Here is a 15,739-nt window from a genome sequence, read left to right as displayed (position 1 = left end):
AACAATAGGAATTTTTGAGAGACTTTGGATGTCTTCAAACACATGCATTTCCTTGCTTGTAGTGTGTTCAAGTTGAGTAATTATGACTGATTCTCTGTGTTGGTTGATTGGTAGAGCTCACTTCAAAATGATTTTCTTCCCGTTATAGTGGAAGACGTATGTGTTCACATGTGCGAGTCCTTGAGTTGCACCCAAATCATCCAACCAAGGAAAATCAAGGAGTACATGGCCAATCTTCATAGGTATGATATCACAACAAACATTATCAAAAGTGTCACCCAATTAAATAGGGAACCAAGCATCTCTTATAAACATGTAAGGTATTATCAGTCGAAGACATCTCATAAGGCTCTAGGTGAGGTTCTAGATGAAGTTGCATACAAGTGACTCCATTTGTAGAAATCATATTCATAGGGCATCGTCCATCAATGATGATTAAATAAACATTTCTTCCACAATTGAGAAAGGTGTAGAAAAGCTTGAAATTGTGCCCATTTTTGTTCATTTCCTTAGCCATCACCTATCACTGGCCTCTACATCAATCAGGTATGAATAATGCTTTCCTACATGGTGATCTTCAGGAGGTCTATATGGAGCAACCACCTAGGTTTGTTGCTCAAAAGAGTCAGGCTTAGTATGTTGGCTCAATAAGTCATTATATTGTTTGAAGCAGTCTCCTAGGGCATGATTTGGTCGATTCAATGTTGTAGTACTTGAATTTGAACTTCAATAGTGTGCGCAGTAGATCATGATGTATTTTATCGTCTCACTCCATCCAAAAGGATTTTGCTTATTGTGTATGTGGATGATATTGTGATTACTGGTGATGATGATCAAGGTATCTAAAGCCTAAAGCATTTCCTACAAACTAAGTTTTAGACAAAGTATTTGGGACCATTGAAGCACTTCTTGGGTATAGAAGTAACAAGATCTCATATAGGAACTGTCTTGTTAGAAAGGAAGTATGTTATTTATCTTTTAGATGAGACTTGGATGCTGGGATCCAAACCCTTGATATACTTATGGATCCTAACAGTAAGCTAGTGACAGATATCGGTGATTTGTTGCCTAGCCTAGGATGATACTGAAGACTTGTTGAAAATCATCTCACAATCAGTCGAATGAATATATCTTTCACAACAAGTGTTGTAAGTCAGTTTCTTGATTCTCCAAGAACAAATTAGTGGGACGTAGTAATACACATCTTGAAATATCTCAAAGTGCACTTGGGAGAGGTCTCTTATATCAGGATTGAGGTCAAACCATATTCAAGGATATACTGATGCAGACTGGGTCAAGTCACATTTTCATAGAAGATCCACAACCGGGTACTATATATGTGCTGGTTGTAATTTGGTTTCTTGGATGAGTAAGAAACATATTGAGGTGGTCAACTCAAGTGTTGAGTCAGAGTATATGGCCATGGCTCACACTACATGTGAACTTATTTGGATGAAAAATATATTGGAAAAACTAGGTTTTCCACATTTTTCGTCTATAGAGTCAATGTGTGATAGTCAAATTGCCATTTATATTGTCTCCAATTTAATTGCCACTTTGTTCAAAGAGACTTGTGCAAAAGCTCATTACCACCACTTATGTGAAGTCTGATTTCCAGCTTGCTAATTTATTTTCTAAAACTTTAGGGGTGCTCATGTTAAATTCATATGTAACAAGCTAGGAGCATATGATATATATGCTCCAACTTGAGGGGAAGTGTTGATGGTTATTTTAGTCATTTAGCATTATTAGCGTGTTAGTGTTATGTTAATAAGTGACAGTTAGTAAGTGTATTATGGTCATTGGTATGTACTTGACAAATATCATAAATAGAGGAAGAGACCTATAATTGTGATTAGGTCTTCCATTTTACTCAATTATTCAATAGTAATAGATATATACAACATATAATATTATCATGCTAATATCACCAGTTCAAACCACCGGTCCAATCCGACCAACCCATGGCTTCATCAGGTTTATCACCCCATCAAACTCCTTTAAGGAACCAAAAAAGAACTACTTAGAGATTTTTCATGGTACTAACCAAACAGTTGATTTACAAAGGATAAACCAAACCTTGATTAATAATTTTTTAAAAGCAATCATTTGAAGTTAAAAATCCACATTTGAAAAGCATAGTACCACGTATGCTCACCCAAAAAAATAAACAGTTGTTTTATGTTAAATTCATGTGACAAATATGCCTACTAAATGCTAATCATAGATAGGGCACATAACATACACGGTTGCTTTCTAGCATTTGAAGTTCCAATTGTGTAAAGTGTAATCATGTCTAAGGTTTCCAACAAAAAATCATATTATCTGTGCTTCTCGCCTGTTTCACTAGAAGTGTCCTAAGGTTGAGTTTGCCACCCCTTTTTAGCCTCAACTTCTCCTTTTTCTTAAAAGTAAAATTTGGGTCAAATGTGTTGGTAAACAACTTTTCCAACTTTTAAAAGCAAACATTCAGCTTTTTTTTTGTGTAAAGTGTAATCATGTCTAAGGTTTCCAACAAAAAATCATATTATTTGTACTTCTCGCCTATTTCACCAGAAGTGTCTTAAGGGTGAGTTTGCCAACCCTTTTTTGCCTCAACTTCTCTTTTTTCTTAAAAGTAAAAGTTGGGTCAAATGTGTTTGGTACACAACATTTCCAACTTTTAAAAGCAAACGTTTAGCTTTTTTTGTGAGCTTTAAAAGTTACAGGTTTGAAACTTTTAAAAGTTAAAAGCTAGCTTTTTCTCTAACAAATTATTCAATTCCACTGTTGTCATTAATTTTTTTCAAATGTTACAAAACTATCAATGCATTAATTATATTTCATAAAAATACATATCTATTTTAATCATTTTAAATATTTTTAGACACCTTACAACTTTTTTACCAAACACTCAAAGCCAGCTTTTTCTTTCTAACAGCTCCTTTTTCACAAGGGGGAAAAACATTTTTAAAATGATCTCAAAAAGTTCCATCAACTCCTTTTTAAAAGATCCTTTTAAAAAGCCACAAGGGGGCAAGCCTAAATATGTGGGAAAATGTAAACAAAGAAAAAACTAAAGACCCGTTTAATAACTGTTTTAAGGACTCCAAACAGAATTCTTTTAGTGATTCATCAATTCCCAGTTGAAATAAATTAATTTGAGGTGGAGGGCGCTGTTATGGCAACAATAAGAAAAAGTTTTGAAGCAGGAGAAAAATTTTGAATGAACTTTCATTCAACAAAGGAGATAATTCATTGCAATTACATGCACGAACATGAAGATATTGTACCAAAATCTGAAACCCCTTGATTATAACCAGAATATTAAAATTAAAATTACCATGACACCAAAATACCATATGATAATGTCTGAAGTATAGCAAGAAACAATCAAACAAAATAGAGAGAGGGAGGGTCTACCTTCAATGTCTCCATTTCTTCCTTTGTAGGGCAAAATTTAATGAGATTCTCAACTTGATCAATGTCTAGGGCAGAAGAATCTAAAGCCAAAACTGCATTCTAGAAACAAAGCATGATATTTGAAATCAGAATCATAAAATTCACAAGAGGTTTGTTCAAGCTTGATATACACTGTTGGCCCAAAACCTAATGGCTTAAGCTTTTAGGTGAAGTGGTAAATAACATACTAACAAGGTAATAGAGTTATGGTAGCCACAAGGTCCAGGGTTATAGTATTCTTGCTCGCCTTTATCATGGTTAAAAAATAGTTTATTTCCTGAATGGGTGTTCTTTATTGTTTGTTATCTCTACATGTGCAATCAGGTTGCACATACAGGGGGTTGTTAAAGCTTGATATACATTATTGGCCCACAACCTAATATAGCTTAAATTTTTAGGTAAAGTGGTATCTGACAAGTTCCTTTTTTAGAAGGCCTTGGACCCCCCCTTGGGGGGGGGGGGGGGGGGGGATGGTGGTGTTGTTGTGGCACCAAATTGGAGGAAGAGGACCCCCAGCCATGCCCAGGTTAGTAGAGGGAAGTTGCCAAAACAAGGCACAGTTGCTCAAACCCTTGACCTCAGGGCTCTTTCCCACGCATGCCTTGCCACCATGCCTCACCCACAGGGAGTGCTATCTAACAAGGCTGATTTAAAAACAAGTCATAGAATGCCTAGAACTTCTTTAAAAGAGCCTACAAATACAGCACCATCAAATTCACAAGAGGTTGATCAAAGCTCACTTGATAGGCAATGTGCAACAGAATGTGGAATGCAAGCATACACCACAAAAATGTGGGACAAAAAGGATAAGCTAATACAGATTACTAGTTGCAGCACACTAAGTTGTTAAATCAAAAGTAGACAGTAGATAATTCACATTGTTATATTTATGCTGCACAAGTCTACTGCCTTTCCAAACATAGTGTTTAGACTGATCATGTAAATGAATTATACCGTCCCAGTTTCATTAAGATAATAAAAATTCATTAATAACAAGACTAAAGTGCAGAAGAAGGGTAAGGCATCCTCCACGAACTAGCTGATTACAAAGCACCGCCCTCCAATCACTTCGAAGATTAGACAGCCATATCCCCCAAAAAATTCCAAAAGAGCATACCCAAATATTAAACCTATCTCACAGCTGGGCAGGATAGGTTGATTGAGCTTTAAACATTCTTGCATTCCTCTCAAGCCACAGCGGCCAGAAAATTGCATGTACCGTACATGACAAGAAAACCCTCCCTCTTCTACCCATCCCAAAACCATAATACTCACCATCAAGAACTCATACACATTTTGGGAAGCCACCCAAATTTCATCAAAACAGGAGAAAAGAGCATCCTAAAGATTCCATGCCACCGCACAATGAAGAAAAAGTGCAAATTATACTGTCCCAGTTGACAATATTCTTTTCATGCTCTGGTTGTTATAGTTCACTTTTTTATCAAAAAATTTTAAAAAAAAATATTGAAAGAAAAAGAATGTACAAGACAGGAGAATAAGAAATCTTCCTAAAAGGAACAAAAGAACAAAACTATAAAAACAAAAAAAAATAATACAAAACAGCCCATAAATCACACTGAACATCCCAAAAAGACAAACCCTTGAAGCAACCAGTAGAAACAGCCCATAAAATGAAGCCAAATACTGAATCCTATCCCAAACCAAAGACCAAGGAGTGTCCTTTCCCTTGAAAATATGGATGTCCTTTCCAATCAAACACCCCATAACACAGCATACAACCCCCATCTCCAAAGGATTAATCTGTCTCTACTCCTGAAACCTGAAAAAGAAATGGCCACCATATCCTCCACCACCCCTGGACAAACCCAACTTTCCCCAATAACACCAAAAAAATCTGTTCCAAATCCTCCAGGAAAAAGAACAATGCAAAAAACAAATGAGAGGAAGATTCAGAACTATCAAAACAAAGAACACAGACAACCAGTGATAAAGCCTTAGAAGACTTCCTACTCTGCTACAGATTCGTAGTTCACTTAGTCCCTCGTAAAGTCAGTTTTATTCAATTTTCTATAAATTACTCATTGCACTTGGCTCTACACAGAGAAGAAATACGAAGAACATTAAATTATTGACAAGATGATACAAAATACGATGGTGGGATTGTCAAACCGCTGACCCACAAAAAATTATTGATGGGGACGAGTGGGCAATGTTACACATTGTGTAAGCTAATCAAGCTTCACATGTTATTTTCCACCCCACCACTATCATAATATCATCTGCTTATAGAATTCTCACTATATAATGTACATAACCAAAAAATGTCTCATTAGAACAATGAATCGGCACACTGTTGAAACAGAAGAAACTATAATAGAGAAAAAGGAATAGAAATCTTACAATCATCTCCGGCAGAGGAATTTTTATCTTCGTGAGCATTATCTCGCAATTATATGCTCTGCGCAGGTCAATCTGATGAAAAAGGGAACGCAAGAAGAAAATTAAGTCTATCTACAACTATTGGAAGTCGTAGTGTCATACACATATTAAAACACATAAAAGAAAACTTTACAAAGAAAATAGAAAGGAAGAAAGCATGTCTTTTCACTGGGTTATGCCCTCTATAGAAAAAGAAGTATCAGTACAGAACCAAATAATTACATAAATAGGAGAACAAAATCCTCCAAAAAAAAAAGAAGAATTACATAAGAGCTGCTCTCCGATCCCTTCGCAAAAAAATTCGTCTAAAAACACCAGAATTTAAAGCACAGAAGGCACGCTAAGAGATACAGAGAAAAAGACTAAGCTCTTAATGTCTTTATACAACTAGAAATAAGAAGGCACAACATATATGCAGAGTATTAGTTTTATTTATTCGTGACATTGCAGCAAACCTGCTCAACAATTCTATAAGTGCATTTTGATGCCTACATTTCTAATATGTCTTTTTATTTCCATTTACAGATATTTTGTTTTGTCTAAACTTTGCATGGGTTGAAAAAATACCATTCGGCATATATTTCTACAAATGTATATATGCATGTATTTTTTATATTTACTGATGAAGTTGGAATTCGAGTATTCGACAATGATCAGGCGAACTTTAAGAACATCAAGGTTGGCGAAGTAAGGTACAAGTTATACTCGATTTCCTTGTCTCAGATGTCGAACACTCATTTGAGTGCTAATCTGTCTAATTGCTATTCTTTGAGCACATCATTATAGCAAAACAACCTCCTTTATAGCAAGAAAGAATGACGGCAGTAGTTGCACAGAGAAAAGGCCCAACCAAGAAGCCCTACTCATCATTTAAAAGATCCACGACATTACAAGTCTTTTAAAATATTTTTTTTCCACCAATTATTTTGGGAATGATTAGTTGTTTCATGTTTGGAAAGTAGATAGTAGGGTTTTAATATGTATTTGGTTGTAAACAGTTGTATTGCTATTTATTTGGTTGTAAATGCTTGAGGAAGGTAGTCTCAGGATTTTAAGAATTTGAGAACTTAATTTTGGGTTTCCCCATTGTGTTTTAGATACACATCCTGCATCAGGTAGTGTATTCTTGTTGCAAAATCTCATCATTGACAACGTCATCTGCTAGATGTTAAAAGTACTTTCATGCATCAAGATCTACAAGAAAAGATGGAGCAAGCACTTGGCACACTGCTCAGGGGTAGTCTGGAATGGGATATTCATTAGAGAAATCATGCATAGACTGAAGCTCCGAAAGTGTTTAGTATTTTTTTAAGAGCCAGTTTTTTTTTACTAAATATTTTATCAAGGGAAAAAATCTACAATATGGAGGACAGGAAGTCTTCCCTCAAAAAATCAAAATAAAAATAATTAAAATAAAATAAAATAAACAAGAGGAAAACAATCAATAAAATAAAACCCAGAAAAAATTTGGTAGTTCAAAGTTTTCCAGCCACTTAAGCCCAGGGTTAGTTTTTGAACTTGGTTTTGTAAGATGCAGTTGTGATCATTCTCTGCTTATCAAACATTGGAAGGCAGAATCAGTCATTAAAGGGATCGTTGAGTGGAGGGCATATCTAAAACAGAAATGCCACATCAAAGTCTTGGGAAAGCTGAAATAATCTTTTGGGTGTTGAGGCGGCTCATTCTAGTAAGGCTATTTGTCTATCCCATCAAAAATATGCAGTCGACTACTTACCATTTACAAGTTATGTCAAGGATATTAGAACCCCAAACCACTGGAAACACCAAGAGATCGTAACACTAAACTTACAAGCTCACAGAAAAAAGGAGGAGAGCCATTAACTGATCCAGAGATAGACAACCACTGGTCAGCTAATTTACTGTAACTGTTATCCAAGATATTGCTTTCCTCTAAATACAGTGGGCCAGCTCTAATTTGCTCTTCAACCACTCATTGGAATGTTGCTACATCTCTTTCTGCACCATCTCAAAGGTGTTAAAGTGTGTGGTCTGCAGTACTATGATCATGAACAAACTCATATAGAGCGGTTCACACTTCCACGGATACTGACTACAAGTTTTGACATTGGGTAGATGGTTAACTAGAGGATATTGTATCTTTGTTGAAGAAGATTCTGTGTCCTCGGGAAGCAAGAAATAGAATGTTCTTGCCAGGGCAAGTAAAAAATAAAAATATAGCAAGGTATGGCCCACAGTAACTTGATTTTGAGATACTGACCCCTATGAAGCTATTGTGCAACAACTGAGCAGCTCATCAAAAAATCACATTGCATCCATGGGCCTATAGACAGCCATTCGGCAACTTAATTACGGAACTGTTACCCAAGGCTTTGTTTTTCCTCTACATACAGTGAGCAAGCTCTAATTTGCTCTTCAACTACACATTGGGATGATGTTATACTTCTTCTACACCATCTCAAGGTGTTCCAGGGTCTGGTCTGCTGTAGGGCTGTACAAAAATTACCGAAAACACAAAAACCGACCCGAAACCAGACACAACTAAGTTTTGGTTCTGTTTTCCGGTTTTGGTTCTTCAAAATCAAAATTTCAGTATAGGTTTAAGTTTCGGTTACTAGCCCAAAACTGAACCAAAAAACCGAATAAATTAATTATGTGTGTATATATATATATATATATATATGGGTATTTTGATATTTAACATACATATCATTTTTACTTTTTTAATAGAATAATGTCATAATTTTAGTTCACTCTTACTAATATTAAAAATTTTAAATGTAGTGATTACAGGATTATTAAAGAAGAGATAAGGCTGGGGACTGGAATTTTATAGAGGCGGGAGAGACCCACAATCATATGTGCATTAACCAGCTCCTTCAAATCTTCAATGATGCTCAGAACTGCTCCAGTACATTCCTCTAGTCCCAATCATTAGTCTTCTCCCACCAAAACCCTCCATCTCCATGGCCGCCATGAACCACCGCTGCACCGCATCCACTTCCTCAACAACAACCGCCTACCCTCCTCCTCCAACTCCTTACGTATTGCTGCATAGCTCCAGTTGTGCTTGGCTGTCGGAAAATGGGTGTCAACGGACACCAATAACGGGCATCCGGCAAGGTACTAGTTAACAACGATGTTGGCACTAGAATGCTTGAGGATCCTCCGGCTGCAATGAACTGATCTCACTTCTCCCTTGTCCCACATTGGTTCCCAGAGAAATTTGAGAGCCCTTCCCTCTCTATAGAAAGTTGCACAGCCCTCCTCACCTTTTCATGGACTTGGGCCTACCATTGTGTGCAAAGGCATAAATAGCCAGAATGGACCTATTGTCCAGGCCACAGCTATATATATATATATATATATGGTCCATATGAGTTGTATAATTTCAAACTTTTAATATTCGGTTATATAACTGAACTGAACCGGAAAACTGGCATCTGAACGTCAAATTGAACTGCAGTTACTGGTTCGGTATCGGTTTTGTAAAATGAAAAACCAACTATTCAGTTCGGTTTTTGGTTTGGCATAGAACCGATTACCACCCTTTTAATGGTGAACCGTGTAAACTAGTCATGCTCAAAACCCAAGCAGAATTACATTAACTTTAAACAGTTTTCAAAATACGTCCTGAGGCAGGATCTATTTTTGTTCCTTGGTCACTCCCTTAATAATTTTAAGGGGAAAAAAAGTCACTTACCAATTGGACTTTCTCTGGTTTGTTTTGTTTAGAACCACGCCGACCGCCCTTGTCGGTGCCACTACCATCTGAAGCAGAAGCTGCTGAGAACAGACTTTCAAGTTCTGATATATCTATTTCAGGAGCCCTACCAAAGATTAACATCACGCGACATAAGATATTCTACAAAGAAGACTCAAGGAAAAGAGAGAGAAAGAGAGAGATGGAAAGGAAAAAACAGTAAAAGCAGCAAAGGTGTACAAATATGACAAAGAATTCGGGAATAAGAATAACATTTGATTGCACAAATAAAGGTTTCTCAGTTTAAAGTCACTTAAGTTATATATGAAGCATATAAAATTTGTTTGATTTCTCCAACATATTGGTTATATCCAACCAAATCTCAGAAATCACACTGTTTCAAGGGATCTGAATTTGATTCAAGCAACTTTTCTTCATGCTAATGAAGAGGTTTAGGAAAATTGCAAAATTATTTAGTGCATATAAAAGAAAACTAGAAATAGACAATAGAATATTAGCATACGGATTTTTCATGAGCTACCTTGATTGATTTTCCTGTTTTTGAGAATCAGCCCATAAACTCCCTTGCATTGCCCGAGTAACTTTCACCCAATGTAAAGGCTTTAGTGAAGCTTTCTTAGGGGCAATACCAACACCTGCGGAACCTCGACCTTTGCCATGACTTGTTGGCCCAAAAGAAGCTCTTCCCCTTCCACCAGATGGAACCGGTGGCGGTGGTGCATTGGCACCCTTCCCTCCAGGTGGTGGAGGTGGTCCTAGTGTTGTTCCACGACCTAAAGGCGGAGGAGGAGGTGCACCAGGAGGCTTTGGAGCTGGGGGAGGAGGGGGCGCACCTGGAAGCTTTGGTGCTAGGGGAGGAGGTGGGGGGATTGAACCTGGCCGAACTGGTCTTGAAGAAAGTGGAGGTGGAGGAGGAGGTGGAGGTGGAGGTGTTTGAGCGGAATTGCTATTAGTGCGACCTAAAGGAGGTGGAGGAGGTGGGGGTGGTGCTCCAAGAATTAAACTCGTAGTGGATGTTGAACTCAAAGAGGGCAATGCTGGTGGAGGCGGGGGAGGAGGTGGTGGTTTATTAGTTGTAGAACCAGGTGCTGGCGGAGGCAGCGGAGGTGGTGGAGGTGGTCTTGGAATAGGAACAGATGGTTGAGTAGATGCACCAGGAAATGGTGGAGGAGGTGGGGGTGGTGGGGGTGGTGGGGGGCCTTTATAAGATATGGAAGGAGGAGGAGGAGGTGGAGGTGGAGGAGGGCCTTGGCTAATGGTAGAAGGGCATGGAATTGATGGAGGAGGTGGTGGTGGTGGTAGAGGTCCCTGTAAAACAGTGGAAGGGCCAAAAGCCGGCAGAGGAGGTGGTGGTGGAGGTGGTGCAGAACGTGGTGGAAGGCCTCTATTAGAATTAATGGGTGGGGGTGGGGGTGGGGGTGGGGGCAGAGGTGGAGATTTTTTGCTGGAGACAACAGGTGAATGTGACACTGATGTAAGACTTCTACCAGAGACAAAAGGTGGAGGAGGTGGTGGTGGTGGAGGAGGTGGTGCTAGCGGTGGAGGAGATGAATGGGGTGGATTTTCTGTACTTGGAAATAAGGATTGTTGATGAAGAGATGATGGCACAGTTTCAATTGGTGCTTGATTTGGAGGTGCTGAAACAGCTCTTTTGTCATCTGGACCATCGCTATCGTCAGGTGAAAGCACTGAATCAACACTATCGGCAATACTGGACATATTATTTTCTTCTTCAGAGTCAGCAGGGGAAGGTGTTGAACTTGCTCTTGTTGGCAATCTTGGCAGTTCGTCACTCAAAACTGAGAGCTTTTTGAGCAGCCATAGGGCAGCATCATCACCATTATCAACCCATTCAGCCCCACTGAAGAGTTCTTGAACCCTTGAAAAAGCTTCAATGGGCAATCCACCTTTCTCCTCACCATTTAAAATTGTCATTGGAGCTTTTTGGGGAGAGATGCTCTCAATCTCTCCAAATAGAACCTGAATTTAAAATTTTTAATAGATCAGAAGGATGGGTTGTTTAATGATAAAAGTTTTAAAACACCTTGAAACTTATCCTTAGCTTTTCAGAAAATATTCACCTCTGCCCGAAACCCTTTTGGATATCGCTCCTTCGAATCCCAAAGAATGTCCAAATTTTCACAATTCAGCATCAATATGTTGGATCTAATAAAAGCAGTGTTGAACATTATACGAAACATCATAACTTCCCTTTCAGGATCCAAATCTAAATGGACACACTCCAAGACAACATCCCCTTGCACCATACACTGAATATCAATTTTGATCACATCACAATCTGCCTGCAGCAACAGCACATTAATATTTTGCATGTCAATGGAATGAATTACAAAATTATAAAGTGTAATTAAAACCATTATAAGATGACAAGCTGACACAGTAAAACTCCTTTTACCTGGCGGTAATGTCTAAGGGCTTTCTTTTTCTTGGGCATGGAGAAAAGCATCTGAGTTGACAACCCACCCTTGCTTGTGAGATTTCTACCAAAGATGCGGATTATTGGCCTGCAGCCACCATAAGAATCAAAGCTTGGAATAGCTCGAAGAATGACACAATCCAAAGAGAGCGCTCGCTCAGGTGGTGGCCATTCTGGAGAAATATTCCTTCTCGCTACATACTGAAGGTAACGAAGCTGAGACGGCAGGGGGTTCAACGGTGATAAAAGCTGCAAGAACCCCTTCGGAGCCTCTCGATGAACCATTTCAAGAGTCTTCCGCTCCCCACCGTGTAACTTCCTAAAAATCAAGAAGCTGGCTAGAAGAAAAGCCAAGAGAGGCCAACCCCCTCTCTCACAATGAAGCAGAATAATGTTCTGCTGATTTCCAAGTGAAAGCCAGCTCTCACAAACTCGAAGAAAATGCTGAATCAAAGACAGTGGAAGGAGAGGACAACCCTCATACTGTCTTGGATAGTCCAGCACAGTAACATCATACTCGCAAAGAATTTCTGCAAATTGACTTCTTTTTTCTCCTTCTCGGAAATTGAACGCAAGGAAGGATGAATCAGGGTATTCTTCATGTAACTCAGTTATGATCTCATGCAAGTATATTTGATACATTCCATCAGGCAAAACTTCAGTGGAGAAGCAAGAATCAAAAACTGCACAGATCAATAAACCCAAAAAAACACAAAAATGGGTATGAGAAACTGCAACACCGAGCATACAAAGTACCTATAGCAATTCAAATTTCCAAGCTAGAGAGCCAAATTTATTACCATACACTCTGTCAACAAACTCAAGCAAGCCATCCGGGGGTCTTCTGTAAAAGAATCTACTCAGTAGCGACATATTTGTCAACCAATTTACATATGAAAAGCGTTCCAATGACCCCAAAAGCCGAAAAAACGGAAACTGCAGAAGTGAATTCAAAACCTTCTAAATTTTTCTGCTTAATTAACGCTTAGTATTCAACATAAAATACAGGGAAAAAACGCTCCAAAACAGGAAAAATAAATGCTGCGAAATAGCAAGAGCGGAATTGAAATTTCGAATCCTAGAATTCTCATTAACAGTAAAGTTGTATGCTCGCTCAGTTAACCCGGGTTAAAGTTTCCATTCTTCCATTTTAAAAAATCAAAATAACTGAAAATAATAATAAATAAATAAATAAAAATTCCAGCTTCATTTTCCATCATTCCCGACACTTTCTCAGCAGCCAAACGAGGGGCAAAGGCAGACTTCCCCCCAGTTTGGTGGGCATCGAATCTAAGTTGATTCGAACAACCCAAGTGCTTTTGACGACAATGCTCAGAGACATGAAACCATTAGACCCAAAACGAAGAATCAACTGAGAAACGAAGAAAAGGGGAAAATCAAATCGAAATGCAGGAAGATGATTTGCAAATACATGAGAAACCCCAGGGACCCGGATGAAGCTGAGAAAGAGGTACCGGTGATAAGGCGTGACAATAGGTCCGGCGAGTGATGAACTGAAATGTGCTCGCTTCTCGTTAACGGTTCGCAGTGAGAGCGGGTTCCATTTTCTTGCCTGTGAATGTTGTCACTTTTACTTTTGAACTTTAAATCGGTGGGAGAAGATATGCTTAAAATTCATTTCTTACAATAGTGAAGAGAATTCAAAAAGGTCTAAGAGAAAGGACTGTTTGGCTACCAAAATGATTCATCATCCAATAGTAACTTTTGCTTAACAATTTTAAATCATAATTAAGGCATGGTGACTCATGAAAATATTTTCCCTTTTTGTTCCTAATTTTTAACATCCTAAAATATCCCTAGGCATAATTACTCAAAAATATTCAAAAAATATCTTAATAATTAGATTTAAATATAAATTATAACTATCCATAAATATTTTTAAAATACCCCATAACTACTCTAAAATAATATTATTCTTTAAATTAATATTTTTAATTTCATATATTGATATATAAATATATTATTTTTTGAAAATTTATTTATTTATTATTTTATTTTACTATATTGTATTTATAGGTAATAAATAATTATCACTCAAAAGCCACAAATTGACAGAAAATAAATAGAATAAAGATTTTTTATTATTTCTTCTTTTTATTTTATTTTATGGTATAATATATTTGTTTATGTTGTCATCTTTAACTTCCATTATCAGACTTTGACAAAATTAAAATTTTGGTAATTTTCAGTTATTGTGGTAATCTGTTACAATATTTAATATACAAAATCAACTTTTGAGAAATAAATTATTTATTTTAGTCAAAATTTTAATTAAAGTAAAATAAAAAAACCATATGAATTTAAAATATGAGTACAATAAAAGTATTCATAAAATTTTTATATTTTTAAAAACGAATAAAAGTCATTTTAAAATTTTTTTTATCATTTTTTTGGAGTCATGTACCTGGAATTGTTCTTGGAGCATAAAAAAGAAAATTTAAAATATAGTGATTAAATAAAATAATAATAATTAACTTCTATTTTTATTATATTTCCCAATATATTCTTTTGTATGCTCATTATTTTAGTCATATTTTCTAATTGTTATTTGATTCACAAACAAAAATAATTATGAGTTCAATTATTTTTTTAATTTGTTTCGGTTTTACGAATATTAAGCAAATAGATTGCTTTTTTTTTTTTTTTTAGTTCTATTTTTAGTTTTTGGACTTTGTTTCTAATTTTTCGTTTCCATAATTTTAATAACGACACCAAATGATCCCTAAAAGATTATTTAGCATACTATGCTTTTACAAGTGTACTTGAATATGTTGAAATATTAAATAAATTATATAAAAACAAAGTTATTAAATATGACATTAATTAACAAACACTCATTTATAGCATGTTAATTAATTAGGAAGGGTACAGTACATGTTATATTCTCATGTTTATAAATGACTAACCCCAACCCGATGCATTAAAACTTCCCCCAATCATCACCAACTCACTTAATGACCCATTTAGCATCTTGAGAAATGAAAACAAAAATAAATAAAAGGTGCATCATTCAAATGTGATTTGGATTTATTTCATATTCCATCATAATTACAAAATTTATGTTTATTCACCTTAAATTAGGTCTATTAACTTTGTTACCAATTTATTGATTGATACTAAGAACTCCTGATGAATTCAAGTTTATATTTTTAACTTGTTGGGTTAGGCTCATTAAATGTATGCAACTAACTTAAATTTTTTAAGTTTACACTTAATCCATCTTTTTTTTATCCATTGTAGACTTCGTATTGTACTGTACAACAAGAGATGGTTCATCTTCCATCAAACTTTCTCCCAAAAATAGAATCACAAAACTTCTAACATAAAATTTTCAACCTCTAACCATTGGAATCACTGCTAAGAGACTAAAAAACCAAATTTTAAATCAACTGAACACATTACTAATCATCGTAACAAAGGTAGGAAAGGAGTATAATAGGGAATATATACTTGATGGTAATGCTACATCTATTGTTTCTATAAACTTTCAAGATAAACCAAATCGATTCAAATCTCATTCTTAAGTCTAATTTCAATTTATGATGAAGTAAAAAAAAAAAAAGGAAGAGAATGGTACAATAATCCATTTCAATTGCATGCGTTATGTGTATTTGTGATATAAATAATTAGTATCTATTGAAATGTCGAAGCACTAAAATGCCTAAAAAGTTTAAAGTGTCAATTGTTATTTAGAAGTTTAAGTCTTAACCTTTTGATTTGATTAATGGTATTCA

At 36.3% G+C, this 15,739-nt stretch overlaps 1 protein-coding gene across 1 annotated transcript in view; it reads right to left on the bottom strand.

The window, feature by feature from the left end:
• The window catches only part of LOC131155741 (formin-like protein 14), an 86,097-nt gene extending 72,461 nt beyond the window's left edge, over window positions 1–13,636 (bottom strand). The window contains exons 1-8 of the mRNA XM_058109115.1: window positions 13,460–13,636; window positions 12,785–12,920; window positions 11,964–12,667; window positions 11,629–11,850; window positions 10,068–11,527; window positions 9,527–9,653; window positions 5,806–5,877; window positions 3,403–3,501 (exon numbers count right to left, since the gene is read on the bottom strand). Of these exons, the coding sequence (XP_057965098.1) occupies window positions 3,403–3,501; window positions 5,806–5,877; window positions 9,527–9,653; window positions 10,068–11,527; window positions 11,629–11,850; window positions 11,964–12,667; window positions 12,785–12,857 (2,757 nt within the window). The 5' untranslated portion in view covers window positions 12,858–12,920; window positions 13,460–13,636. The remainder of the gene's footprint in view (window positions 1–3,402; window positions 3,502–5,805; window positions 5,878–9,526; window positions 9,654–10,067; window positions 11,528–11,628; window positions 11,851–11,963; window positions 12,668–12,784; window positions 12,921–13,459) is intronic.
• Between the last annotated feature and the right edge of the window lie 2,103 nt (window positions 13,637–15,739).

This window comes from Malania oleifera, chromosome 5 (genome assembly GCF_029873635.1).
Source record: "Malania oleifera isolate guangnan ecotype guangnan chromosome 5, ASM2987363v1, whole genome shotgun sequence".
NCBI lineage: Eukaryota > Viridiplantae > Streptophyta > Magnoliopsida > Santalales > Ximeniaceae > Malania > Malania oleifera.
Note: the sequence above shows the minus strand (reverse complement) of the source record. Positions and strands in the feature narration are given on the sequence as shown.